Below are 27,548 nucleotides of genomic sequence, written 5' to 3'. Positions count from 1 at the left end.
CATTCACATATCGTCAACGCAAGCTAGTATATGTTAATCTGTTTTTTACGAATAGTAGCCCTGAATAACTCTTCTGTAATAGATCATAGGTGAACGGGTCCTCCACGAAGGATGCTCTCGTTAGCTTCAGATTGGTACTGCTTAAAGTTTTCAGCAAATTTGTTAGCTAGTTCCTTAAGTTGAGTGTCATAGGCGGCGGAACCCCAACCCAGACGCTGGTCCAGTACCTCAGCGGGAATGCCCTCTATCGCAGTTGGTACCATTAGGCCAAAGACGTCCATGGGCTTGAACTTCGCCTTCTTCAAGCTGCCGTCATGAATTGCGTTAACCATGGCACGGGTGTAACGCAATGGGATACGACGGCCCTTTTCTGAATCTATGGTACCTTGGATCCAACCGGTATTTAGCAGCCATATGTCAGTGGAGTGGGCTTTCAACTTATCCTCAAGCAGCTTGGCGTATACCATTGGGTGCATCGCAAGGAATGGCTCTGCATAGCAAGCGGAAAAAGTGGCTGTTGGCTTTGTAACACCCATTTCAGTACCGATCATCTTGCTAGTGTAACCACTCACAAAGTGGTACATGGCCTGCTCGATGGTAAGCTTGCTCACGGGTGGAATGACACCAAAGGCATCACACGTAAGGAAAATGATGTTGCTAGGATGATGGTCAACTTTAGCAGGAATCATTACGTTGGGAATGTATTCCAAGGGGTAGGCACACCTTGTGTTCTCAGTGATCGAGCAATCGGTGAAATCAATTTCGTGAGTCGCGGGATCGTAAACCACGTTCTCTACCACCGACCCGAATTTAATTGCATTGAATATTTCAGGCTCCTTCTCGCGGCACAGGTCCTTGCACTTGGCATAACAACCACCCTCAATGTTGAAAACACCAGATTCAGTCCACACGTGCTCATCATCACCAATTAACCTGCGGCGAGGATCTGCTGATAGTGTGGTTTTGCCAGTGCCTGAAAGGCCGAAGAACAGTGTAACATCGCCTTTCTCTCCAACGTTGCAAGATGAGTGTAATGGCAACAAACCCCTTAGGGGCATCAAGTACATCATCAAGGTGAATATACCCTTCTTCATCTCACCAGCGTACTCGGAACCGAGAATCACCATCTCCATACGCTTGTAGTTCAGGCAAATGGATGTTGAACTTGACACACCTTTGGTGTACCTGTTGCATGGGAAGGCACCAGCATTGTACAAGACGAAATCAGGGGTAAATGATTCCAATTCCTCATCAGTGGGTTCTATGAGTAGGTTCTTCATAAACAGAGCATGGTAGGCCCTAGTACTGATGACCCTTACACGAATACGGTGTTCATCGTCCCACCCGGCATAAGCATCAGTTACATAAATGCGCTGCTGCAAGTTAATGTAGTCAATAGCACGTTCACGGTTGATTGAATAGGCAATTTCAGGGATTTCAATGTTTACTTTCCCCCACCAAACAGTGTTTTTAGAAACGGAATCCATGACAGTCCTCTTATCGGAAGGTGACCTCCCAGTCTTCTCACCGGACTTGCAGCATACAGCACCTGAAGTACTCAGTACAGTATTAGGCTCATATAGCAACGCATGGTGGGTGAGAATAGCCGCACTCGTGTTTCTCCAGATGGAAGCAACCTTGATACCGTACTACACAGGATTTATCACACTCTATAAAGAACACACCTCATTAATCTGCTGGCTGCACTTGCTGAAATACACATCTTGCGACAACGATATCAATGCACTTTCATCCATGCTTCTTGCAGTCGGAGATGTAGGCATCAAGTTGCGCTTGAGCTTTTTGGGAAGAGATTGATCATGACATGATTTCTCTGAAGAGGAGGAACTGCTACTAGATTCCGAATTCACTGATCCTTTGGACTCCATTTTTAATAGTTACTAAAATAACAATTGCACAAAGAAGTTGAGTATTCAGCAGACCCTGGCTTAGATGACTACAGTCCACTGGCGATTGCAATGTGTATATCGCCAGATTAATTGTTATAAGTTATATATATGGGACCTATATAAAGGACCCACTTGAAGGAAGTAGTGTACAAAAAATCGAATGATATGGTAAATGTGTGCACAAGAAGGTAGCGATGCAACACATGCTGTACTCGTCCCCCCAAGAGTCTAAGGGGCATAGTCCCATGCTGGAGCCTGAAATACATGTGTTTGTTACTGTGTCATGTGCATGGTCAAAACGCTAGATTCCAGCCGTTTGCTGAGAAGATTTGGTTGTATCGCATACCTGTCTATGTTGGTGGAATTCCTATCGTAATACACACGGTTAGGTATAATAACATTAAAAAAGATAGTGTATAGCTTTGTCGATTATAAAGCTGATGTGTAGATACTATTTCCTTTTAACACATGGTTTAGCTTGACCTAGCGCGTCACTTCCGATATAAGAGTACAGCAACTGTGGCACAACTTAACCACTTAATTTTAATACGTCTAATTATGATTGATGCAGATGATGTATTAACGGAGCAGCTTCCGTTGAAGCGGTCCGTCAGGACCTTCTGGCGTGCGTCAGGGCACAGCAACGTCAAGCGCTTTACGCGTGAAGTTTACTATCGCACCGATTTGGGTTGTGGTTTAGATAGCTGCACAGAATGTCCACGATCTTCTACTCAAGGTAGGCCCTATGCCATTTGTATTAATTGTTCCAGGCACTCTAGATGGGAGCAAGCCGATATTGATCTTGACGGTGGATGTCTTGTTAAACCAGATGACATTTTGCGAGCGATGTTTGGATAATTGTGTGATTCCAGCAACCGTGGCTAACGAAGTTCGTCGTAGAAGCCTTACTCTTTACGCTCGCATGAAAAGGCTTATCCTATCTGGTACTGGTAATGATGTCGTCATGAACGATGTTGACCACGTGCCAAAAAGCTTCTATCTATTTTCTAACGAGAACTTTGAACCTACACACGTAGAGGAGCGTGGTAATATCACAACAGCCCAGCGTGATGAGCTTTTAATTGAAAGGTGTGCTGAATGGTACCGGAGCCATGTGCCGTCGTCTAATAGGGTGATTATTCTGCGTAACAACAATTCGCAGGATCCTTTAGTAAATGAAGATGCATTATCTGTGGACTCAGATCCTAGTGCATCGGGATCTTCTGCTTTGGAGCGTTTGACAGTTGAAGACTGGGCCACTGAACTGAAGCCTATTGTTACTGATGTATTTGAATATGTAGCCGCAAGGCGAACGGATCAACGACATCACTCTGACAACGCCTCTGATGACGGTAGCATATACCCTGCGCATCTCTCAGAAATGGAGATGCAGGATGGTATTGACAGTGGAAGGTACCATCGTGGTGTGCTCCATATGTATCCCGGTTCCTTCCAAAACGGCTATGTATCCTGCGGTGAAGATGAATACAAGGTTTGTGGTACATACAACTTAAACCGTGCAATTCACGGTGACGCTGTGTGTATTGAAATCGTTACCGATGGTATGGATGTCGTCGTCCCGGATAGTGGTGATGACGCGGCAGTGCCAGAGGATATAGTTGCTGAAGACTCAGAGGACATTAAACTCTTGGATGTAGATAAAACTGACAAACCACTAGAATGCCTGAAAAAGGAATGCCGGGTCGTCGGTATATTGAAGCGCAATTGGCGTGAATACTGTGGTACCTTAATGGCAGTTGACGAGGCTATTGATATGGTCGGTCATAGTCATATGGTACAACGCATATTTGTCCCCGTGGATGCACGTATTCCGTACATATGCATAGATACGCGGAAGTCCAGTGAACTCGAAAACAAAAGGATAGTTGTGGTTATCGACAGTTGGGATCGTTTTTCTAGGAAGCCAAGTGGCCACTGGGTGGAAATAATAGGTGATGTAGAGGACTTGGAAACTGAAAGTGCAGTTATATTGCGTGAACATGAAGTAATTACCCGTGAATTCCCACCGAAGGCCTATATGGAGCTACCACCAGCAGATTGGAAGCCTGGAGCTGAGGACATCAAGCTCCGGAAGGACTTCCGCAAGAATCTAGTGTTTTCCGTGGATCCACCAGGTTGTAAAGATATTGACGATGCGCTTGGTTTTTCTGTGTTGGATAACGGTAACATCGAGGTTTCTGTACATATAGCTGATGTAACCCATTTTGTCAAAGCTGGCAGTTTCATCGATAAGGAGGCTTCAAAGCGATGCACAACAGTATACCTGGTAGATAGACGTACGGACATGCTTCCGTCGCTCTTAACTACTAATTTATGTTCGCTGGTGCCTAATGAAGACCGTTTGTGTTTTTCTGTGGTTTGGCAATTTGATAGAAACAACGAAATCGTGGATACACAATTCTACAAGGGTATCATACGCAGCTCTCGTGCCTTCACTTACAAGGATGCTCAGGACCTTATAGACGCTGGAGGGAGGTATGTACAGTGTATATGGCATAACTATTTACAGTGACAACATTACTGAGGCACTAAAGGGTTTAGATAACATCGCAAAGATATTGCGTGCCAAAAGGTTCGAAAGCGGAGCTGTCGAACTGGAGTCGCCAGAGGTTAAGTTCGAGTACGAGTTAACCGACGTCCGGAAGATGCAGAAGTATGTATTGTACGACACAAATCGTATGGTTGAAGAGTTCATGCTTCTGGCCAACGTGAGTGTGGCAACAAAGATTTTCGAACGCTTTCCTACCTCAGCACTGCTGAGGAGGCATCCTCCTCCGGTGGATGAGCGTCTCAAGGTGCTACAGAGGTCGCTATCGCAACATGGAATTGAATTCGAATTCGGCAATTCGCGCGACCTCAATCTATCGCTAAAGCGCCTAGTACAAAGCGGTGATCCACGGCTGGGTAGCGCATTGCGGATAATGACCACGCGATGCATGAGTCAAGCTGTTTACTGTCATTCCGGAGAAGCAGGTGTTACCAGCTTCAAACATTACGGACTCAGTAGCGAGCTCTATACCCATTTTACATCGCCCATTCGTCGTTACGCTGACGTTATTGTGCATCGCATGCTTGCCGCCGCGCTTGATATCGAGGCCATGGACACCAGCTTCTACCAAGAGGTAAAGTTTACCCTGGGAATATTTACATGGTACAGCTGTCCTCGCAGTGTGAGGTGCTCAACAAGCGCCACAGGAACGCCACATGGTGTGGTCGCGAGTCCAGCCGTTTGTTCGCATATCTCTTTCTCAAGCAGAAGGTGAGCTTGCTCTATCTGTAAATCATGATCATCTGCAGGGTGAAGTGACAGCCACTGCTACAGTCATTGGCACCAGTGAAAAGCGAATATGCGTCATTGCCCACGAGCTTGGCATCGAAGCTACTGCGAGAGTGGACATCTCGGAGTTTGATGCGCAAACCCAGCGTGCGACGCTAGCCTGCGGCAAGCACGTTAACCTTTTCGATCACGTTACCGTCAAGCTCAGTGCTGAAAACAAGCATTACAGATACAACATAAAAGCAGAATTGATATAAATGTGTAATGTATTTATGTAATAGCCTATATTACATAGTAATGTCTAGTAATCCTACATTCATACCACCATATAAATGCACTTGCCGCCCGCAGGCTGCGATGTTACTTAGCGATTGGCACCATGAAGTTGCATCACTCTGATACACGTTACATGACGTGGAAGGTAACAAACAATGAGCACTCATGAAACTCGTCACTTGTAATACGGTAGGCACACTAGACACTCCAATAAGCAGGCAGATAGGCCACGCACTTCAGCTAATAATTCCAACACGAAACAACGCGATACGCATATTATCACGAACATAATCTTGGACACGCGTATACTACTGTTAGTAACATATGCCATTTGTGCAGCAGTTGCATCTCATTAATATGGAGCATACCTTTGATAGGACCCGTAATAAGGCTGTTGAGGGTACGTTTGCTGAGCAAAAGATTGTCCTCCGTGCGCAGAAGTGTGCTGATAAGCCTGATACGCCGGAGTGGCCAAGCGTGCTTGCATCGAAGCACCAGGCACACTACTGGCAACAGGAACAGTAGATTCGTCTCCTTTCTTGATGGTTACCTTCAGACGCTTACCTAAAACAGTAAAACCATTCAGATGCTGTATAGCCTGAGCAGCAGACTCAGGCGTGTCATATGAAACGAAGGCATAACCCTTATGCCTTCCGGTAGATCTGTCACTCGCAATCCTGGAACTCAGTATCTTACCAAACTGAGAGAATGTATGCACGAGATCGTGATGAGTCCACTCGTTGGGAATGTGGAAGATGAAAAGGTTGGCACCGGGGGGACCCGCTGGTACCTGTGCACTGCTGGCGGCGTTGTCAAACTCGGGTGGGCGTTCCCATTGGGTATGACCCGTTTGTTCGTTATAGAAGTAAGGTTTCCCCTCTGGTGATAGATACTCACGCCATACTCCAATCTGGCGGACATGGGTAGGGGTTGGGATTGGGTAGGGAGGCTGTACGATGATACCCCTACCAGGCATCTGATGCTGCATCATCATGTTCTGCTGTTTGTTGGCCTTGGACTCTGCAAAACGCACTTCCATCGGACGAGGGCAGCCCTCAAGCTGCTTCATGCCGTCAAGACTGCGAATGGCATAAAGGCCCTGCTCTTTGTAGGCCATCTTAACAAACGCGCAGCCCTTACCCGCGCCATTTTGGTCCTTCATGATAAAAATGTCTTCCAAAGTACCATAAGGACCAAATATTTCACGTATCAAGTCCTCTTCGGCATTTTTTGGTATACTGCCAACAAAGAGCTTAGCGTCATTGACACCAGGTTCACCAACAAGGGAAGTAAACCCAAGCCGCTCTGTTTCGCCAGAGGCGTATTTCACCAGCACAGCTCCCAACGCAGTATCAACAACACAATTATTGTTCAGACGCTTAATGGCCGCGTCAGCCTGCGATATTGAAACCATACGAACAAAGGCACAGCACTTGTGAGCGTTGGTAGCCTTGTCGCGTATAATTACCACATCCTTCACATCCCCAAACTCCTCAAACATTTTACGAATCTCAGCTTCTTCATATGTTTTTGGAATGCGAGCGACGAAAAGCTTTATTTCTACCGGAGGCGCAGGGGCACAAGGGTATGTGACCTCCGTCGTGTGATCGCCGTCTTCGTCCGGCATCTTCTATTATAAACAATCCCTATTAATAATGGCTTACGTTCAACGCGCCAGGGTACCACTAGGGTAATTTAGTGGAAACGAGTGGGCTACAATGAAGACCCTATCTGCCAAATCTTTCCGATGGGGGCGTCAGCCGAGTCGCCTCACACCGGTGAAACAGAGACGCCAAAATTTACAGTTTATTCTAATAAAAGAGTACTAACAGTTGATCGTACGGTTTAAGGTATCTTAGACTTATTATCGGTATCGAAATGTGTGGTCTAGATGGTTTATAATAGCTAAATTAATAAATGTATGACGGGCGCTTTGCTTGTTTGATTCGTATATAAATCTTCCCATACTGCGGGCTTTTGTTATCATGTGTCATTTGTTTTTATTACTACGAATTTTCTAGTTACGTTGCCAAGGGTACCTATGCCAATTGTATGTTGGCTGGGATGTTGTTTTTGCCATTTACCATAGCCACTAATTGTCAATCTTCCATGGCGTATTATGAACTAAATGTGGTACTGTGTGTATAATTAGAATCGTGTGTAACCACCAATGTTCTTTTAAGCCACATAGCTGTACAGAGTATAAGCGAGATTATGATATACTCATTTACGCCTTATGAATTATACCAAAACATCAACACATCTAACAACTAATAAGTTTACTATTATTTATTCCTAAATAGATCCTACATAAGAAAAGATAACATGTTTCGATTCATGGAAATAAACGTTGTATCTGTGAGAAAAAGTTTAAATTGATGTCGTAGAAATATTTGAGATATGATTATGTATTATAAATATATCTTAAAGTCGTAATCATGAAATAGGCTGCATTATTTATATGATGCAGTGCATCACTTATGTCCACAGAAGTTAGGCGGGTTGCCACTGGGTGGTCCCTACTTTTTCTGGTTGAGGCCCTTTAAATTTAACTAACACGCGAAAATTTTATTTACTATTTTAACATTTGCCAGTTTATAGCTGTAAAGTGTTAATTTAGGTATTAGTTTTCTCCGTGATACCATCTTTCTTGGGACACACCTGCTGCCTACCTTTGTTTTGAGCGATTTCCTTAAAATGGAGCTGCCGTACGTTTTATGGCTATGGAGGATCCAGCCTCAATCGAAATGAACAGTGTGTTACAAGGGCCGTAGTGGTGGAGCCATTTTGCCGAATATACCTAAACGGAACGTAGTATTAAAGTTGGGATATCATCGTTTGTATCACTTATTGGAGTTGTACTACTAGATTCCATATACTGCTATACCTCAACATTGGTGTAAGTGGATAAATCGGTGCAAAAGGCGCCTATCTCATTTGGTAGTTTGGCGTAGTACAAGTGATACTAATTTGGCTCATTAATTGGAACGGACAAAATAGTCCCATGGTAAAAGAGGGTGATATATGTAAAAGGATATTGAGTTGTGGGTATTTGCGCCATTGGTTTAGTTGTATTGAACCTTTGGTGGTGATATATAGTTTGTGGCCATTACGGTTGACTTGCTGTTTTATGTATTCCAATAATATTACCAGTTGTGTTGCATCTATTGTGATTACATGATACAAGAACCTGTTCTTCCGCTATACTCGCTGTTTATCAGAAGGCCATATAGATGTTTATGGGCTACATCCAAGGAATCTATTGTACCGTATCACAGTTCTGACATTCTATCTGGAAATAAAACAGGTGAATCACGGCGTTTTGGGATATACCGCCGTTACTTAAAAACCACTGATAAGGGACAATTCAAACGTCAGTGGGTAGCAATCAAGAATCGTACACCAGTTGGCTTAATGGCGACCAACGGTATACATCCTGGTGTGGTGGGCACGGGGCCTATGAGCAACAACTTGCTTGATTTGGGTTCATTATCCAATGCGAAGATGGCCTACGGCTTGGACATGGAACAACATGCGGCTAGGAAGGAACCTGAAAAGACGGAAGATACTTCAGTTGTAAGAACTAGATCAATAGCTCTGTCACCAGTGTGCATTGCTAAGGTTGCTAACATGGATCAGCTGGCTCGCGATATGGGCGATCTGAGCGTACAACGTAGCTCCGGATTGAATACCCCCAAAGCGAGTTCTGATACTGATAGTTTGGTAAAGAGGAAATGGAGTACTGAAAGGCAACACCAACCTCGTGAACAGAAATTCAAGTTTGAGCCCGTGGTTGTAATGAGCTTTAATTGCCTGGCACGTAGTCTTGTTGACAACAAATATGTTAACAACGACCGTGATGTAATGTCCTGGAATAGTCGCAAATTTGCGATTCTAGATGTTCTACAACAATCCGAGGCTGATGTCGTTTGTCTGCAGGAGGTAGATGAAGAGGAGTACAAGAATTTCTTCTTGACAGAGTTCCTCGCTCTTGGTTATGGCTCGTACTTCAAAAAGAAGAAAACACCCAAGTTAGATGGTGTTTGTGTACTGTACAATGAGGACCGTTTCGAACTACTCTACCATAAGGATGTTGAATTTGCTGTTCATGATGCTGATTACGACCGTTTACAGGTAGCTGTGGTTCTTGCCTTGATGGATATGCGCACTAAAGTAGTGGGTCAAGAGGATAACGAGGTACGCGATATTTACATTATCGCGAATACCCATCTGCTATTCAACAAGAACCGTGGTGATGTCAAGTTTGCCCAGCTCTGCGCCTTACTTTCCGCTATAAAAGAGGTGGAATCACTATGCTTGGAGCGGTTAGAGAATACATCTGATAATCCTAAGCCGGCGATAATCATGTGCGGTGATTTCAACTTCACGCCACAAAGTTTGATGTACCATTTCCTTAGTCAAGGCTATGTCGTTCTCCGCAACTGTGATGTTAAGATGATGTCAGGGCAGTATCTGATGTTTGATACAACCTACAAGACTGAGCAGGTGGGTCACGGGCAGTCAGGTATCACCGTTGGCGACTTTGAGGGTAACTATATCCCAGACATCTATGGCACAGCCGATTGCAGTGAGTGGGTCGAGTCGCTACGTCATAACAATAGTATGGTTAACTTCACAAAAATGCCAGAGTGGATGGAAAAGGATCCTAATAGACGCAGGTTAATATGCAATTACTTACAGGTACTATCTGAACACGACACTTGCAGCAGGTCGGATGCTGGCAGTGCCCATGAAAATGAAGAAGGCACTCCAGGATACCGGGTTTCTAACGAAAGTGACTTGCTATTTTGCCCGTTCAAATTCACCAGTGCGTACAGTGTGTACGACCCTGGGCAAAATAGGTCTAACGAGCCTGCCTTCACGGCATTCCATGGATGGCAACGTGGTTGTGTGGACTACATTTGGTACACCTGTGACGAGGTGGATGTGGAGTCGATTTACGAGCTCCCTGCGTACACCGATGTCACTGAAAACGGCAACCTCCCTAACAAGGCTTGGCCTTCTTCAGACCACTTTAGCCTGGTATCACAATTCAAGAGGCGTAGTTAACATGGCTCGTGCTATGCCAGCTAACTAATGCGTTCTACATATTCCGGACTTTAGTAGCCACAATAATGGTTCTAATTGTAGTCACTTAGTTCTGTTTTACAATGGCGTGCTATTGATATTACTGCGATTTGGGTTTATAGTTTTGTAGGAACTCTGACTGTAGCCTTACGAGCTGCTTGGATACCGCAGCTTGCGGCAAGTGAGTGTGGGAGTATGAAGTGAAATCACCTGATTGTATCTCCAAATTCCTGAAAAATGGCGTAGTTCTTGTGTAAAATGGTGGCAAGTTGTTAATCATCTCGTGCATCTGGTCAGATAGTTCCACCATATCCGAGAAGAAAGCTTGAGATGCATTAGTCATTAATCTCAACTTGGTCTGGTCAACGTCAGCGGTTTCCGTAGATTCACCCGTTAACCGGCAACACTCAACTATATCAGCGTTACGCATTAATATGTCCGCAATCGTATAGCCGAAGAACTGTAGCCTGCTTTCTAGTGACTCCCCTGATGGCGTAGATGTAATCTTTGTTACATCCACCAAGCGTGAGAGGAGTTTTTTAGTATCCAATTTAGACATGTCTGGTATCGGGGGCGGTGATGCCTCCTCAGGTGTAGGTTGCGGTAGCTCCATTGGTACATTCCCCGTAGCCGTATTTGGAGATGGTGGCACGAAATGCTTAAACATTGGTTTTGAAGTATCCTGAACATTTGGCCTCTTCGGGGGTGTTGCCTTTGATTCCGCATTGACTGGCATAATTCGCTTTTTTGCTAGATTGATATCTACCGGGTGCCTGTTCATTGTTGCAGACTTGGTGAATGTATGACCCTGGGTTTCGTTGACCTGAGGTTTTGAAGAGATTGGGGAACCCTTGTAACCCATATGACTCATGTTTGAAACTCCAGATACTTTCGGTTTCCTATTCGCGGTTGGATTGCCCAGAGGATTCGATTTTGAGTCCATTTTGGCAAGAATGGCCTCAATTGTTTAGCCTCGATGACGACAAATACATTGGATATACATGTCTACACATACGATGCATTTAAGAATAACTGTACCGTGCTACATATTATATATTTACGTCCAATGATATATACTTCTATGTGAAATGATTAGATCAAGTGCCCGTTGCAATGTGTATCCGTAATAGTGTCGCGTGGCAATGCCATACTCCATTAACACACTATACCCTTTATTGCCCCGATTAGTACAACGTAGTGACCGTAGCTTTTTGTCTTTGTTATATGCTGCTTTCAATGCCGTCGCCTTCTTCTGGATTCTAGGTATTCATTGACAAGGCCGTCTGAATCTTCCCCTAGGGAGTCATCAACACTGTCTTCTGATGTATATCCCGATACTGATGTATGTGGATTACGTTGTATAGAACCTCACCGTAGGTATAGTCGCTGTCACTTTCATCGCCGAATAATTCCACAAAATCATCTAGTGTATATCCCTTTGCAGATGTTCCTGTTGACTATGCTAAGCGAAGGCTTACAACCAACCGTCAGTACCTTCATCATCTGAATCTGTTACAATATGGGTGTATATTACCCTCGGAGTTAATATTTTCCTGATTTGATGCATTTCCCTTAGCATGGCCTCACCGGGTGCTTGGTAGCTAAAAGCAATTTAATCTGTATTTTAGAAACCCACTTTAGAACTGCTTTCACCCATGTTATAGTTGAGTATAGAAGTGTTGTCTGGTTTAGTTATGTAATTAAGTCAATTTGACGTACATATCTGATGGACTTAGATGTTGTAGTGCAGATCTCATCCTTGCTGTATGGTAGTTGTTCAGTCAGTTTGGAACTTGTAATCCATTTGTATAATAGTGTATCCACTGAGCACGCGGTTGCAATAGCTGTATAATATAATGCTGATCCAAATTAAAATATATTGTGTACCCACCTAGAATAATCCTTGGGCGGGCCCAGGCAGTAGCGTCAAAAACGGTGAATACAACAGCTACTAGAATATATAGTATATAGAGGAGAACCATCTTGAAGTTATGTATGAATTCTGTGTTGGATTATAAATGTTTTGATATACCACATACCAATTATAATCCGCTGGTATGATCTTATAATGTTCAATATACGGAATACACTTTTGATATCCTTTTCTAGAGATTCCATCCATTTTGATATCCTGCAGTAGCATTATTCAACAGTATCGTGTAAATTCCCACATATGTACATCTGGGTCATCCCAACTTTACCATAGACATGATATACGCAATTCAACATATAAAGTGGTAGAGCCCAATTAAGACAATATATGAAATGTAGATCTACGTTTTATATTTAACTTGTTGTACAATGAATCATTAACACTTATATCATCGAGATGCATTCCATGACTAATGGATATATATACTAACTCGTTTGCTTTGTCTAAATTCCTTTCATGCTCTATACGCATTGTTTCTAGCATGTTCTCAATATCATGATGTTTATATAAAATGGTTGATGCCGATTCCCCAAGTTTATTTATCTGTATCATATTGGGTATTGGTCAAACAGGTCAGACTAACGTTTGATTCTGTCCTTCGGTTCCAATCATTAGATTGGAGGTAAAAGCATATATCATCTGTTACGCATTAGTATATATCTATGGTAACTACCAATGTGGTTGAGATCTGCGTGATACATTTGGAAGGCTGATTCTGACATGATACGTAGATTTGTACATTGGGCAACAATATCTTCCTTTAATTTCCTACATTCAGCACTGCTATAATCATCTCTACATGGATTAGTTTCGTATTCTTCATTAAATATTCCTAGCGATTTATCGTCAACAGATTCAGGATTCAGTATGCATCCATGTTCTGCTAGGGGGAATGCCCTACGTGATCTAATAAAATGGCACTTGGTTTTTGCGAGGGCGATTAATGACCTTGAGACTTCACCTTTTATGTCACATTTGTCAATATCCAATGCATTTATTTGGTTTAGCACAAATTGCCAGCAACCTCCTTCTGCAATGACCCTATCCTTCCGGGTTGGACCCGCCATCTCATCGACATTTGCATTAATATCGAATAAACTTCTGTTACCTGTACAATTACTGCAAATGTAGATACGGAACATACTGCCCCGTTGTAACTGGTTGATGCATGGAAATTGTCCCCCGGAACCTGTTCCGTACTGCATTGTTGCTAATTGTCTGTCTGATGAGTGTAGTATGACGCACTCCTCCTCTCTATCATTGGCTGACTTGATGATATCTTCATATACTGATTTACCACGCTTGTACGTGTTTTGTGCTGGAGTATACCAACTCCTGTAATCTACACTGATGGCTAGCTTATTCGGGAAGGAAAGGACTATTAGGGTTAACCAGGTAAACTTTAGCATCATGGTTGAAACGGAACACTTGGTTTGTCTATAGCGCTTTGGTTCTGAATTTAGGTAATTAGGACATCTAAGACATCTATATTGTGTAATGGGTGGATAACATAGGTTGCCATCTTATCCGGCGTTTAACTATTCAAGAGTTAGTGGTTGATGGCACTTTTTTATGAAAGTCATATTTATTTATCGCGAAATATTGACATGGCAACGTCATAACAGTTGTACATCTGCCAGAGTAGAGATCTATAAGGAGCAAATATCGCTCGAGCAATTACACATAACTACATAACGGTAAGACTACTGATCCAATGGAATTAACTCAAAAAGAAAGGAGATATCAATGCTGTCAACCTCGGACAGATTCGGTATCGTATGTGTAATGACAACTGTCCATTATTTCAATGATTCCAACCATTAACGTTGCAAATCCACCGACACGATGCATATCATACCAGAAATAGACCAAATGCACCAATTGTGCTGATGTAAGCGCACTGAAGCTAGTATGACTGATCGAGATCGCAAAATGTATGTGCATTTATATCATTAACAAGCTTTATAGTTTAGGATCACTATAAAGTCGAGATATAAATGCTGTTGTGTGAGATTTATAATATACAACATTGGTAAATCCTTGTTAATGTTCCACACAGGTTTACAGCGCTATATCACGATCCTTCCACGTTGACACATTTGTTACGCCACAGTATATCTTTACAACGCTATGATACATTCATTACCGACGTGCCGTTAACACCTGTGTTCATATGGTTGTGCTCTTCCTTGTGGTGTCGTAGAGTGCCATTTGCGGTGCCGTGTGTATCACTCCCTCGCGCTTCTGACGCCTTTATTCTAAATACATGTATGATTGAAAAAGAATCAAATTGTATTTTTTACTCACTGGACTAACTTACACTTTGTTTTCATGCTAACCAATGGCGAGATTTTCGAAGGACGAGATCGCCACGGCGAACGCATTAAAGCGTCAGGGCACTGCGGTCCAAGCGTTTGATGCGTCTGACAACCTGCTAACTGTAAGTATTTTTCATGCGCGAAATGCCTAAATTCCTAAGTTTTGTTAATGTTATTTTAGGGTTTCCAAATCTGGACTGACGCGGCACCTAGTATCAAGGAGGATCCTTCTCTTCTCTTTGTAAAATGCCTTGTACACCCCGGTTCTACACGTGAGAAGTTGATATGCTCGCAGATTGAGCCTGCTCCTCCTGCTGGACAGGTGTGTTACTGTCTGTTTTCCGTTATACATTTATCTACAGGAGGACAAGACCTTCGAGGTTCCTTTGGCCAATGCGTGGAACACCAATATGTCTATTGACCCTATGACTTATGGTGATATTGGTATGCTTCCTCAGACCAACATTCCATGTGTTTTGGACTACCTTCGTCACCGTTTCATGAACAACCAAATTTACAGCACAGCTGACCCTCTTTTGGTTGCTATTAACCCTTTCAAGGACCTTGGAAATGCTACTGATGCTGTGATTCGTGAATACAAGACAGCTGCTGACTCGTTGAAGCTGGCTCCTCATGTCTTCCGCACTGCTCGTATGGCTTTGGAGAATGTCTACGACTACAAGTACTCGCAGACCATTATTGTGTCTGGTGAATCCGGTGCTGGTAAGACTGAAGCCACCAAGCAGATGATGCGTTACTTCGCTTACAGCCAGAAGGGTGAGACTAGTGGTAAGATTCAGACTGCCATTATGGCTGCCAACCCCGTGCTTGAGGCCTTCGGTAATGCCAAGACCATTCGCAACAACAACTCATCTCGTTTCGGTCGTTTCATGCAGCTTGATGTATCAGAAGAAGGTGGTATTCGTTACGGTTCAGTCGTTGCCTTCTTGCTGGAGAAGTCACGTATCATCACTCAGGATTCGGACGAGCGTTCATACCACATTTTCTACCAGTTTTTGAAGGGTGCCACTCCTGAAATGCGTAACAAGTACAAACTGAAGGGTCTTAACGAGTACAAGTTTTTGAACCCCAACTGCTTGGACGTTCCTTCCATTGATGATGTTGCTGACTTTAAGGAGGTGTTGGAGTCCTTCAAAAACATGGGTTTGGGTGAGAGTGAAATTGATACCATTCTTTCTGTTCTTTCTGGTGTATTGTTGATGGGTAATGTGGAGATTGGTGCTACATCCGTGGATGGTATTGATGACGCTGCTATGATTGTTAACAAGGATGTTTTCAACACTGCTTGTAATTTGCTTTACCTAGACCCTGCTCTCCTCGAAACTGAGCTTACAGTCAAGATTACTAGTGCTGGTAACAACCAGATTAAAGGCCCCCGTAAGAAGCAGGATGGTGAGGTGTTGAAGACCAGTGTTTGCAAGGCCATCTATGAGCGTTTGTTCCTTTGGTTGATTCGTAACCTTAACCGTTCCATTGAGCCTCCTACAGGTTTCAAGACCTTCATTGGTATGCTTGATATTTTCGGTTTTGAGGTCTTCAAGAACAACTCGTTGGAGCAGCTTTTCATTAACATTACTAACGAAATGCTTCAGACAAACTTTGTCGACATTGTATTCAAGCGTGAGGCTGCTTTGTACACCAACGAGGGCATTCCAATCCCTGAGTTGAAGTACACCAGCAATGCTGACATTATTGAGGTACTATGCTCCAAGGGCAAGTCTATCTTGTCCCTTTTGGAGGACCAGTGTCTTGCACCAGGTGGTACGGATGAGAATTTGGTAAGCTCCTGCAACAACCAGCTCAAGGACAACTCCAAGTATTCTCCAGCTAAGGTCGGTGCTAAGTTGAACTTCACCGTTACTCACACTATTGGTACTATTTCTTACAACGCCCAGTCGTTTATATTCAAGAACAAGGATGTGCTAACAGCTGAGTTGGTTGAGTGTGTCAATGCCTCTCCTAATGAGATGATCAAGGGATTGTTCGAGAACGTTGTTGTAACTCGTGGCAAGTTGGCTAAGGGTCAACTTATTGGTTCCCAGTTCATGTCACAGCTGGACGCTTTGATGAAGTTGATCAACAGCACCGATTCCCACTTCATTCGATGTGTGAAGCCTAACGAGAGTAAGCAGCCTCTTGACTTCAACAGCGTCAAGATTTTGGTACAACTTCACGCTTTGAGTATTATAGAGGCCTTGCAGCTTCGTAAGTTGGGTTACTCCTACCGTCGTCCTTACGAATCCTTTTTGGAGCAGTACAAGTACCTCGATTTGTCCATCACTAATGACAAGTCACTTGACCCCAAGGTTGCCGCTGAGCGTCTCATAACATCAGTTGGTGTTTCCAAGGATCAGTATGCCTTTGGTAAGAGCATGATGTTCTTGACCCAGAAATTGGCCAAGGAGCTTACTGCCATCCAGCGCCAGCGTTTGAGTGTATGGGAGCCTATTACTGCAATGATTGATGCCTGGATAACTCGTCAGATGGCTAAAAAGAGCCTAATGTCGGCTGTGGAGGACATTGTTCGCCTGCAAGCTCACTTGCGCCGTCACATTGTGGAGAGCAGGGTGACCCCTAGTCCCGATAGGATGGTGAAAATGCAGATGACTTCATAGAATAGATATGAATTGTACGTAAACATATATTAAATTTTAACATGAATGTTGTTAATACACCACCGTTGCCTAGTAGTGGTTTCCGTCTGTTTTATGATGAGGTTGTCGCAGATGTGCGTGCCGCGCTGCGCGAACGTCTAGGCAAAGAGGTATGCCGCAATAATCGTTTTATATGCTCCACAGAAAGTCCCAATCGCTGATGTGCAGCGCGAAGTAGCTCGTTTATGGAAGGAATGCTCTAATCAGGAGGTATGTATCATCCTGAATTACACATGTCTATTACATACCCAGTAACTTTGTTATACCTTATGTAATTACCTTTGTGCAGGAATATCGGCAAAAAGCTGCTCTGTTGAGAGAATCGCATGGTACTACCGAATCTAGCAAACCGTTAGACACGGATGAACTTGTCATACCGCCACATCGTTTGCGGCGTATTATAGAGTTGGATGACAATGGTCCTAGAGTTAGCAAAGGAGCTTTAAAGGTACTAGGTCAGGCTACGGTATGTATTATCATGTAAACATCTTATTAATGCAGACGATCTTCCTGTCGCAATTCGCTGGTAACATTCACAGGCAGATCGTGGATACCGAAGGTAGCTATCCGGTAAAACCGGTTCACGTATGTAAGTTTCCTTGGAAATAATATGGAGATGGCAAACATGGTTGTGGCACGAGTGGACACAACATTTGACTTACACATCACTGCGTTGTCAAATGTATCATCTGGAATGATCTCAATTTCTTATTTCTATGCCATTCTAATGACATTTAGGGAATGTTATTAGGAATCCGCTACACCTCAAGTACAAGTTTCTAGAGAGTTCTGGAAAGCAGTTGGGAACTACACCCAGCGAAAGCAATGACACAGAAGTCACTACAGCTTCTTCAGATGATGTTAAGATGGGTTATCGCAATAGTGGTGACGCCAACGACGTACCCTTGGTGTCCACTGAGGGTGTAACCCGTACACCTGGAGCTTCGGTTGTTACCAAGCAATCAGAACCTGGAGAGCCTACCAAGAAACGGTCATTATCCATATTATCTTATTTTAGTAACATAAAACGATCGTAATAATTGTTCGCCTAGTCCCCATGACTCGCTTCTTTGGGCGTGCCCCATCTACGAGTTTCTGCTGGTTTCTCCATTTAACGACGTCGTAATAACAATATCGTTCTGTGGAACTACACCTTATTATACATCGATATTTATTGAGTAGTATCGTAGAGTATTTCCACCATGGGCCGTATGTACGGAAAGGGTAAGGGTATCTCGTCTTCGAGTATCCCCTACCGCCGCAGGCCAGCCTCCTGGGTAAAGACAAAGCCACTTGATGTGGAGCAGCAAATTGTTAAGCTTGCTAAGAAGGGTATGACTCCTTCACAAATCGGTGTAGTTCTTCGTGATTCAAATGCCATCCCATTGGTTAAAACCATTACCAACAACAAGATTTTACGTATTCTTCGTGGCCACGGTATGTTTTTTCTGTAGTTGTATATTGTTTTTAGGTTGGGCACCTGACATTCCAGAGGACCTTTACTTCCTTGTGAAGAAGGCTGTTGTTATGAGGAAGCACATGGAGCACAACTTGAATGACAAGGACTCCAAATTCCGTTTAATTCTTGTTGAATCAAGGATCCACAGGTTGGCTCGTTACTTCAAGAAGAAGCGCCGTCTACCAGCTAACTGGAAGTACAAGTCTGAGACTGCTAGTGCTCTTTTGGGTTAAGCATGATTTCGTCGTGCGGTTAACAACTGCTAAACTAATCGTTTGCTACTTCATCAGTGCCCTGTATGTTTAAATGTGTGTTTATGTATTCTATAAATATTGCTACCGCCTTGTGCGGAATGTTAATGTTTCTATTGCTGTCAGATTGAGAGTGTTACACTTTGGTTGAGTTAACGTTTTTTGAAGATTTGTATGACATCTTCATCGTTGAGTTGGTGCTTTAGTCCAACGTGTTGTGGGTTATGCTTCACGCTAGTACCCCAAACCAGTGCAAATTTGAATTCGTCTAGCAGCTTTTTGTGAATTAATTGCACTGCGGACGAGACTCTGCCATCACCCCTTTGTGGCGTCATAATAATCGGTTCATCGAAGTTTGGTACTTCACCTTTGTTTTTGGTGTATATTCGCATCAATTCTAGTTCATCCCACATTCGTTCTTTGAGTAGTTCCAGGTTCCATTGGCGTGAGCTGCTGACGACCACTGAATTCGGTCGCCTTGCAATTTCTTCTATTTCATCTAGAGATAACATATCAATTTTGTTATAGACGTATATGCATTTGCAGTACTTGCAGTTCCCTCGTACTACATCGATTAGGTCGTCAACAGTTGCGTCCTCCCTGATGATTATATCTGCATGGAATATTTTATACTCGTGTAGTACCGAGTGCACAACACGTTCGTTTAGGTGTTTCACAGGTACCAAGTTGTTGATATTTAAGCCACCGGTTTTCTTCTGTTTGAAGGAGATATTTGGCGGCTTTCTGTTTATTCGTATCCCTGCGTTGTGCAGTTCTCGCTCTAGCTTACACTTTTGTGAGTCGTCCTTGGTTGCATCCAGGATCATGAGGACGAGGTCGCAACTGTTAGCGACTGCGATGACTTGACGACCACGACCTCTTCCTTCTGAGGCGCCGTCAAGGATACCTGGCAAATCAAGTAACTGTATCTTCGCTGCCTTGTACATCATGATACCAGGTACACATGTCAGTGTGGTGAACTCATAATCTGCAGTTGCTGAGTTCATGTTTGTCAATGCGTTCGATAGGGTGGACTTCCCTACCGAAGGGAAACCAATGAGACATATGCGCGCATCTCCGCACTTGGAAACCTCAAACGCTTCACCTTTGCCACCACCTATAGGCCTTGCTTCTACCAGTTGTGTCCTCAACTTGGCCAGTTTGGCTTTTAGCATACCCAAGTGATGTTCCGTTGCCTTATTCTTTTGGGTTCTGGCCATTTCGGCCTCTATTTCACGAATTTTATCTACGACTCCCATTTTGACACTATAAGCTTATGTTCTAGGATATCCGTTTGTATAGCTGCTATCAAATGTCCCAGGGAGTCGAAACGAGCCTCTGTTCTTAGCAACCCCTTGATATTGAGTTCCAAGTGCTGCCCTAGCAGAGGGTAATTGAATGAGTGGTATATATACGGTTCTATGGAGTATGTCGCGTGATCGAAATGTGGATTGAAGCCAACACTAAGAATTGTGTCTAATATTGTATTAGGGTCTACTTCTGCGTTACCTTGTAGTCGGCAGGTTCCAAAATATACACCTGGTACTAGATGTGGTATGCTACTGCAGTCAAGGTTTGCAGTTGGCACGCCCAAAGATGATGCACCCCTGCCAAAACCTTCAATAACAGTTCCTTGGATAATCACTGGTACTGTGAACCTCAAGTAGGCAGCTGCAAGTCCTTTAAACAAGTTTATCTCTGGCTCTTTTAACAGATTAACCTTATTCGTTTCCGAATCTTCTGCTGTACAACCCTGCGTAAACACACTTTTATTAACGAGTTTAACCAGTGAGGATATCTGCAACTGGTTAAAAATGTAGTCAATGACAGGACTCTCCTTTGGGTACAGAATGTAATTAACTGGACCCCCCTTTTCCGAATAGGACGCAATTTCCTGTGGATGTACAAAATCAATATTGAATCCAACACTCTGGAGTGTACCTGGAGCAATATGTAAATAACGCATATAACATACCAGCTATGTTAATCAACTTCCTCAAAGCGGCTGGTAGTTGTGCCGTGAAAACAACTTGAACTGAAACCAACGAAACATCAAATCCAGCTACTTCTAGCAGTCGTTTTACGGCATCGCCACTGTGATCAAGGAAGTCCAGTTGAGTTTGGCGTTGGTAACTTGCTAGCGCTATTGATTCCACAAATTCAGAAAGTGGTGTTAGCTCTAGGGATTCAGTTTCGTCGACTATCTGTAAGCGTTTTATGCTACCATCGGTTCTTATATACGAGATATGGGAGCTGGTATATACCTGTTTGAGCGATTCCACCTTTTCAGCATTAAATTTGTTTGCGCACTGAATCAAGGAATCGCCCAGTAACAACGCCTTGCGAATTGTTGATGCGCTAGGAATCACTTCCTCTTTAATATTGTATATTAATTTCTGGAGAACTCGCTGGTCATTGATGAACTCAGGGAAACCAACACAATATGTTTTTACAATGCCATTAATATGTTTAACGCCACCATTCGGTATATGTAACAGGTCCTCTCTGATGTTCGAGGAGGTGCTCTTGGTTACTTCCGAGCTGCGTCTTGCTGAGGTGTCTGCTTTTGCCTGTCTTGTTGCGTGATCGCAAGTCGATTTGACGCTACTTTTAAGTGATTCTATTTCTTTAGAAGCGTTGCTCGCCCATGGCGATCTGAGTGAACGCCGGTGTATATTGGCTACTGTGCCAAGAACGTTGATTAAGGCAGTTTTGGTGTCAATTACACATGTGTCTGCATCAACTATAATTACGATATTTTTATGACAAGCATGATCCTCACTTTCAACCATGGCATAAATAATAGTTTAACGTAGTTACTAAGAGATATCAACGTAATATCATTGTACGGCGGTAGTGAGGCACGTTACTCAGGTAGGAATCACTTTTATGGTGTTATCTCAGGAATTCCATGGTGTTCATATATCTTCTAATTTAATCTGATTTTTTAAAAAGTACTTTAAGGTACTAATATGTTCATTATTGACCATTGGAGGCTTGGTTATATGTTCCCGTGTTTTAGCATATCTATCTAGGGCTGCTTTTTAAATCTCTTTAAATATGGCGACAGTTGGTCTTGACGTTGGTGGATTTACCACCAAGGTTTGTGTATCTTATTCTGGCAGTGATTCCATAGAGTTGCATGTTAATCGTTTATCGAATCGCGAGACTCCTACTATAGTTGCGTTTGACAAGCGTATGCGGTATGTTTGTATTATATTGGATATAATCCGTAGGTTGTATGGTGAAGAGGCTGAACTTCGCAGCAGCAGTCTCCATTCTACCTCTATATACGTAGGTATTGAGCCATTGATAATGACATGTACCTAGATTCTACCATACATTGTTGGTATGACGAAATGTGAATTTGGCAAATTCTTCAAGCACCGTAGATATTTATTTCCCATTAGTTTAGACGGTGATTGTGACGAGCCATCTTTTGATTTGAAGTTTGACGACAAGGATGCTCACGTTGAACCTCGTGACGTGTTTTCATTTTTTGTGAATTCAGTTATTGACACTGTTCGTCAGCACATGGGATTGAACCATCCTCGTGCGAATAGTGAAATAACGTTATGTGTATCATTTCCTGTATACTTCCGTGAGAATCAAGTTCGTGCTATGTATCGTTCATTAGTATGTTGGGGTATGTTTAACAGTGGAGCCCTCATCACTAATAGGTTACTCTGAGGTGCGATTGTACAAGCAGACTGACTGTATATTTAACAAATGGATTGCATCTCACCTTCCTGCTGTTTTTGATGACTTCGAGCAGAGCACTGGTCAATCTACTATGCATGTTGCATTCTTAGATGTTGGATTCTGCCACTTTGCATTTTGTGTTGCCGAATTAACGCGTGGCGAAACATTGGAGAAACGTGTTTTATCAGAGATTTCTAATGATGAAGTGGGTACCTACCACATGATTGAGTTGTTAGCTGACTACGTTTGCGAAACTATCAAGGAAACAAAGGAAGAGACTATTGAGGTCCCATCTCGCCAATCATTCAACATATACAAAGCATGTGCCAAGGCCCTGAAGGAGTTGAGTGTGGTTACTGAGGTAAAGATTGACTGTGAGAGTGTATTGGAATCTGGTGATGACTTCTCTCTTACAATTACCCGTGAGAAATTTGAAGAGATGGCTACTCCTTTGAAGGTATGTTATAGCTTGGTTGATAAAATGTTTGTAGGAAAATCTGGAGGGTGTAATGCGTGCCTTGGTTAGGAATCTTCCCACGGGTACTTTATTGGGTATAGAGGTTTTGGGTGGTGGTTCCCGTGTACCATTTGTTAAGAAGTTAGCAACTGATATAGCTACTGAATATGGTGCCACCCAGGGCATTCGCGTGTCGTTGGACTCCACTTCTGCTGTTGCTGCTGGTGCACTTGGTTTGTTCAAGGAAGGTCTAATTCCTATATTTGACCCTGAGATGGAGTTCCTCGCTATAGAGGATACTGACATATCAAAGGCCATGGAGCGTGAGGACTTTTACGCCAAGGTGGAGAAAGAGCAGCGAGAGAAGATGTCAAGGATCAATGAGATTGAGCAGTACATCATCCAGACTAAGAATGATGCTGAAGGCAAGTACAGCAGTAGTTTGAACCTCAGTGACATTGAACCGTTCCTTCGTGATTTGGAGCTATTCAGCTCTAAAGCTGCTGGTAACAGGGATATCAATTCGGATGATTGTGAGCACATGCTAAAGGACTGTCGCCAGAAGGTGGGTGAGGCATGCCCTGAGTACGTTGCTGCTCTGGAGGCTGCTGAGAAGGCTCGGCAGGAGGAGATTGCCAAGGCTAAGCGCGATGCCGAGGAGTACACATTATCCAAGGTTAATATGGATGTAACTCTTCCAAGAGCCACTTGTCTAAAGCGTGCTTCTGCTAACAAGGATGAGGGTAACTCCTTCGTTGCTGATGGCAATGTTGAATTTGCCCTTCAGCACTACATTAAAGCGTTGCAGTACTGTTCCAAGATAAGAGACGCCACTGAAGAGGAACGTGCTATTTTGGAGCCATTACAGCTTGCTTGTCACTTAAACATGGCCATGGTAGGTATATGATTGATAATTCATATGGTCGCAGTGTTACATCAAGATAGCCAACCCTCAGTACTACGGCAACGCTATTGATTCATGCTCGAAGGCATTGGAACTCAGGTGTGTTGTGCTCTAGTTACTTATTTTTGCCATACACATGGGATATATTTACTAATAACCGTTCTTAACGCTCTTTCCAGTCCACACAACCCCAAGGCGCTTTACCGTCGTGCCTTTTGTTACGACAAGATTAACTGCCTTGACGAGGCTGTTGCAGACGCTCGCTTGGGTTTAACCAAGCACCCTGACAACGCTGAACTTAGACAGGTTAGTCTATTGTTATATATCTAATGTGTACCCAGTTACTGGTCTCATTGCTGAACAAGGTAAAGCAACACCAAGCGCGTATGAAGAAGGTGTACGCTCGTATGTTCTGAGCTATGGATGGCGGGAAATATTATCCGTGGCATTTGTTAGGGGTAGGTTGCTTTATGGCGTTATATATTGCTATAGCGTGACGCCGAGTACATGTGTAAGGTAGAGCGTTTGACTCGTAAGTTGAAGCGAGCTTTATTTTTTGCCCACACGGCATCTCGTTCACGTTTAGCTCGTGAATCTGAAGATTTCGAGGACGTCTGGTTGCCGGATTCTCCTTCTGAGGTTGAGGGTGTGGTCCGCACTGCTCACTACTGCCAGAAGCAGTTGCAGCAGTTACGCGAGGAGAAGGACCTTCGTGTGAAGGTTGCTGGCCTTCGCGATGCTTTGGCTATGTTAGACGAGGTTAAAACGTAATTGTTATTACTATTTGTATGGGCAATTCTATATAATTAGCTGGGTCTCATCTTGTCTTTTTACGGACAATGATCTTGCTACGTGTGGGTGCTCCTCTGGATGCTATCTTGCGTTCTACCTTCTTATTGAACTCCGCTTGTGACAGTCGTTTCTTCCGTTTATCCTTCTTCTTGGTAGCTTTCTTAGCAGGTTCCGGACGCATCTTTTCGTAATCGGGTTTAGTGGTCAACCTTTTAACAGTCCTCTTTTGCTTATTAGTTAGTGGCAAGCTAAGTTTTGCCGCTTCCAGTGTAGCTGCGTGTTTGGGGAACATATGCATGAGCTCGTCGTAACTGGCTTTGTGATCGTCGCCACTGGAGTATGCATCTTCATCCATTTGTTTCTTCTTTTTGGGTGCCGCTTGATACTCTTCCTGCTCACCCAGTTTCTGTATACGTTTACGGCTAGTTTTCATCCATTTCTTTAGGAGCCCTTGGTTTTCAACGCCTCCTTTGGCTTTCTGGCCACTTTCATTTTTGATGACTCTGTTTGTCATTTGGTCTACCGTTACCTGTACAAACTTCTTTTTCTTTGGGTCCCAGTGCTGTTTCCTCTGGAAACGTGACTTTTGCATAAGCTCTTCAGAATCAGGTGTTATATTCAATGTGATCTGCGGTAGTTTTAACTCGTTGTGTGATTCCACATTGGTTGGTGCTGATGGTACCAAAAAGTCATTCAGTGAGGGATCTTCCCCTGGCTGCGTTGTTCCAGGGACGCTTATGGTAGAGTCCAGCTTCCTAAATTGCTGTGATACCATCTTTGCCTTCTCCATGGTAGCGATGGAGCTTGCTGGTACCGAGGTGACAATAGTAGTTTTGGCTGATGACGGTCGGAATCCATGTAAGAACTCTAAAATGGCACTTTTAGAATTTTCTTCGGTGCCATCACTGTGATCTGGTTCAGCAATTGTAGCTTCTGAGCCATACGATGGGTGTACTGCATTGCTAATAGCAATGATACCTCCCATGGACTTGAGTAGCTGCTGAGCACGATCAATTGCATTCTTCGATGGGTTGGGCCTTGTTTTGTAATATAGGTTATAAGACGCATCCATTGACATTTTAAGACTCTTTATATCTGAGTCATCCTGTATAATCGATTTAATGTTCTCGACTAATAACGTTATATCACCAACAGTTCCTATGGCGCAAATCTCATTGCCCACGATCTGTTCCTTGGATATCACCATCTTCCTCCCTATGGCTGTAAGAATTTCGAATGCGTAGGCAAAGTCGTACATCGTCACTATCGATATCGCAAGTCCCTGTCTTCCTGCCCTTGCCGTTCTACCAACCCTGTGTATGAACAGCTTAGACGAATGCGGGAAATCATAATTTATAACGCAGTCAACAAGCGGTAAATCTAGACCACGAGCCGCGAGATCGGTTACCACTAGTACCCTTGTTTTTAACGATTTGAACAAGCCCATTTGGTGTGATCTTGCAGTCATATCCATGGAACCGTAGACAGCAGATACCGTGATACCGGTAGCTGCAAGCAAGGCCCGAAAGAACTCCACGTGATGTTTAGTAGACACGAATACAATAGTCCTTTCCGTATCATTAGAGTTGCGTAGCAACCGGCATAGCGTTGCTACCTTATCCTCAGTCCTGGAGTAAATGAACCTTAGCTCCAACTGTTCATTTATTTGCATATCCTTGTCTACTTGTGCGATAACTGGGTTCCTGAGGCCAAAATTGACAAATTCCGTGAGCTCCGATGGTAAAGTGGCACTAACCAGCATGGTCTGCCTTTTTTCAGGCAGCCTCGATAATATGCGATATACGTCTGGCATGAATCCCATTTCAAAAAGCTTATCAGCTTCATCGATAACAAAATGTGTAACTAGGGTAAGGTCAATGCTTTTTTCAGCTATATGCTGTGACAACCTTCCTGGAGTTGCCACAACTAAATCGGGGTTAAACGTGAGCGCTCCAAATTGACCTTCTACAGACTCACCTCCAATGAGCGTTGCACTACGCAATGCGTCATCTCGTTTAGTGAATGCGATAAACTTCTTGAGCACTGATGACACTTGTAAAGCAAGCTCCCGTGTTGGCAGTAATATAAGACACCTTACTCCAACAGTTCTTGAGTGTCCTTCCAGTAGTTGTACCACCGGTGCTAGGTAGGCTGCAGTTTTACCCGAACCCGTTCTCGCTATACAGACTACATCACGCCCCTGTAACACCGCAGGTATAGTCCTACGTTGTATAGTTGACGGTTGTTTGTATCTGAGCTTATGCTCTAGGGCGTAGCAAAGCGTTCTGTCCAGGCCTAGCAGCCCAAATGCGCCAGTACCTCCTTCATGATTTGATTTCTTCTTTTGCTTAGTATTTTCATTACTATCTTCTACCATTTTATATATTGGTTAACATAGTACAGGACATCATGGAGAAATCTAGATAACAATGGCGCGTCAGTTGACAATGTGTGGCTGCGTTATGGAATAATGTGTCGTAAATAT

The 27,548-nt window shown here is 43.5% G+C and overlaps 13 protein-coding genes across 13 annotated transcripts; 6 read left to right on the top strand and 7 right to left on the bottom strand.

Moving 5' to 3' along the window:
* Positions 1-38: 38 nt before the first annotated feature.
* BBOV_I003550 (putative phosphoenolpyruvate carboxykinase (ATP)) lies at positions 39-2,032 on the bottom strand. The gene is made up of 2 exons (XM_001608955.2): positions 1,686-2,032; positions 39-1,649 (listed from the first exon to the last, which is right to left on the bottom strand). Exons 1-2 carry the CDS (start codon positions 1,887-1,889, stop codon positions 84-86), a joined length of 1,770 nt encoding a protein of 589 aa, XP_001609005.1. The 5' UTR covers positions 1,890-2,032; the 3' UTR covers positions 39-83.
* A 388-nt stretch (positions 2,033-2,420) lies between these two features.
* Positions 2,421-5,485, top strand: BBOV_I003540 (RNB domain family protein). The gene is made up of 5 exons (XM_001608954.2): positions 2,421-2,646; positions 2,681-4,406; positions 4,441-5,053; positions 5,089-5,190; positions 5,229-5,485. Exons 1-5 carry the CDS (start codon positions 2,469-2,471, stop codon positions 5,463-5,465), a joined length of 2,856 nt encoding a protein of 951 aa, XP_001609004.1. The 5' UTR covers positions 2,421-2,468; the 3' UTR covers positions 5,466-5,485.
* BBOV_I003530 (RNA recognition motif domain containing protein) lies at positions 4,455-7,201 on the bottom strand. The gene is made up of 2 exons (XM_001608953.2): positions 5,853-7,201; positions 4,455-5,205 (listed from the first exon to the last, which is right to left on the bottom strand). Exons 1-2 carry the CDS (start codon positions 7,109-7,111, stop codon positions 5,202-5,204), a joined length of 1,263 nt encoding a protein of 420 aa, XP_001609003.1. The 5' UTR covers positions 7,112-7,201; the 3' UTR covers positions 4,455-5,201.
* Positions 7,202-8,051: 850 nt separating this feature from the next.
* BBOV_I003520 (Endonuclease/Exonuclease/phosphatase family protein) lies at positions 8,052-10,637 on the top strand. The gene has a single exon (XM_001608952.2). It carries the CDS (start codon positions 8,662-8,664, stop codon positions 10,552-10,554), a length of 1,893 nt encoding a protein of 630 aa, XP_001609002.1. The 5' UTR covers positions 8,052-8,661; the 3' UTR covers positions 10,555-10,637.
* Positions 10,638-10,652: 15 nt separating this feature from the next.
* BBOV_I003510 (uncharacterized protein) lies at positions 10,653-11,550 on the bottom strand. The gene has a single exon (XM_001608951.2). It carries the CDS (start codon positions 11,513-11,515, stop codon positions 10,673-10,675), a length of 843 nt encoding a protein of 280 aa, XP_001609001.1. The 5' UTR covers positions 11,516-11,550; the 3' UTR covers positions 10,653-10,672.
* A 225-nt stretch (positions 11,551-11,775) lies between these two features.
* BBOV_I003500 (putative integral membrane protein) lies at positions 11,776-13,962 on the bottom strand. Its single transcript, XM_051767399.1, has 11 exons — positions 13,650-13,962; positions 13,179-13,613; positions 13,089-13,144; positions 12,936-13,048; positions 12,612-12,703; positions 12,464-12,574; positions 12,292-12,416; positions 12,209-12,255; positions 12,058-12,173; positions 11,945-12,022; positions 11,776-11,909 (listed from the first exon to the last, which is right to left on the bottom strand). Exons 1-11 carry the CDS (start codon positions 13,915-13,917, stop codon positions 11,806-11,808), a joined length of 1,545 nt encoding a protein of 514 aa, XP_051622991.1. The 5' UTR covers positions 13,918-13,962; the 3' UTR covers positions 11,776-11,805.
* A 798-nt stretch (positions 13,963-14,760) lies between these two features.
* Positions 14,761-17,477, top strand: BBOV_I003490 (myosin A). Its single transcript, XM_001608949.2, has 3 exons — positions 14,761-14,945; positions 15,005-15,145; positions 15,186-17,477. The coding sequence occupies exons 1-3, from the start codon at positions 14,847-14,849 to the stop codon at positions 17,457-17,459; spliced, it is 2,514 nt and encodes an 837-aa protein (XP_001608999.1). The 5' UTR covers positions 14,761-14,846; the 3' UTR covers positions 17,460-17,477.
* A 12-nt stretch (positions 17,478-17,489) lies between these two features.
* Positions 17,490-18,560, top strand: BBOV_I003480 (uncharacterized protein). Its single transcript, XM_001608948.2, has 5 exons — positions 17,490-17,608; positions 17,643-17,708; positions 17,788-17,964; positions 18,000-18,087; positions 18,237-18,560. Exons 1-5 carry the CDS (start codon positions 17,501-17,503, stop codon positions 18,533-18,535), a joined length of 738 nt encoding a protein of 245 aa, XP_001608998.1. The 5' UTR covers positions 17,490-17,500; the 3' UTR covers positions 18,536-18,560.
* A 63-nt stretch (positions 18,561-18,623) lies between these two features.
* On the top strand, positions 18,624-19,245 carry BBOV_I003470 (putative 40S ribosomal protein S13). The gene is made up of 2 exons (XM_001608947.2): positions 18,624-18,935; positions 18,970-19,245. Exons 1-2 carry the CDS (start codon positions 18,701-18,703, stop codon positions 19,188-19,190), a joined length of 456 nt encoding a protein of 151 aa, XP_001608997.1. The 5' UTR covers positions 18,624-18,700; the 3' UTR covers positions 19,191-19,245.
* Positions 19,246-19,331: 86 nt separating this feature from the next.
* On the bottom strand, positions 19,332-20,437 carry BBOV_I003460 (GTP binding domain family protein). Its single transcript, XM_001608946.2, has one exon. It carries the CDS (start codon positions 20,426-20,428, stop codon positions 19,361-19,363), a length of 1,068 nt encoding a protein of 355 aa, XP_001608996.1. The 5' UTR covers positions 20,429-20,437; the 3' UTR covers positions 19,332-19,360.
* Positions 20,438-20,448: 11 nt separating this feature from the next.
* On the bottom strand, positions 20,449-22,039 carry BBOV_I003450 (riboflavin kinase / FAD synthetase domain containing protein). Its single transcript, XM_001608945.2, has 2 exons — positions 21,184-22,039; positions 20,449-21,149 (listed from the first exon to the last, which is right to left on the bottom strand). The coding sequence occupies exons 1-2, from the start codon at positions 21,998-22,000 to the stop codon at positions 20,455-20,457; spliced, it is 1,512 nt and encodes a 503-aa protein (XP_001608995.1). The 5' UTR covers positions 22,001-22,039; the 3' UTR covers positions 20,449-20,454.
* Positions 22,040-22,204: 165 nt separating this feature from the next.
* On the top strand, positions 22,205-25,030 carry BBOV_I003440 (Hsp70 family protein). Its single transcript, XM_051767152.1, has 9 exons — positions 22,205-22,411; positions 22,445-22,502; positions 22,539-22,854; positions 22,889-23,367; positions 23,402-24,262; positions 24,297-24,370; positions 24,451-24,577; positions 24,613-24,729; positions 24,764-25,030. Exons 1-8 carry the CDS (start codon positions 22,269-22,271, stop codon positions 24,685-24,687), a joined length of 2,133 nt encoding a protein of 710 aa, XP_051622990.1. The 5' UTR covers positions 22,205-22,268; the 3' UTR covers positions 24,688-24,729; positions 24,764-25,030.
* Positions 25,031-25,080: 50 nt separating this feature from the next.
* Positions 25,081-27,485, bottom strand: BBOV_I003430 (DEAD/DEAH box helicase family protein). The gene has a single exon (XM_001608943.2). The coding sequence runs from the start codon at positions 27,438-27,440 to the stop codon at positions 25,089-25,091; it is 2,352 nt and encodes a 783-aa protein (XP_001608993.1). The 5' UTR covers positions 27,441-27,485; the 3' UTR covers positions 25,081-25,088.
* Positions 27,486-27,548: the final 63 nt, after the last annotated feature.

This window comes from Babesia bovis, chromosome 1, assembly GCF_000165395.2.
Source record: "Babesia bovis T2Bo chromosome 1, whole genome shotgun sequence".
NCBI lineage: Eukaryota > Apicomplexa > Aconoidasida > Piroplasmida > Babesiidae > Babesia > Babesia bovis.
This window is presented reverse-complemented; position numbering and strand designations above follow the sequence as displayed.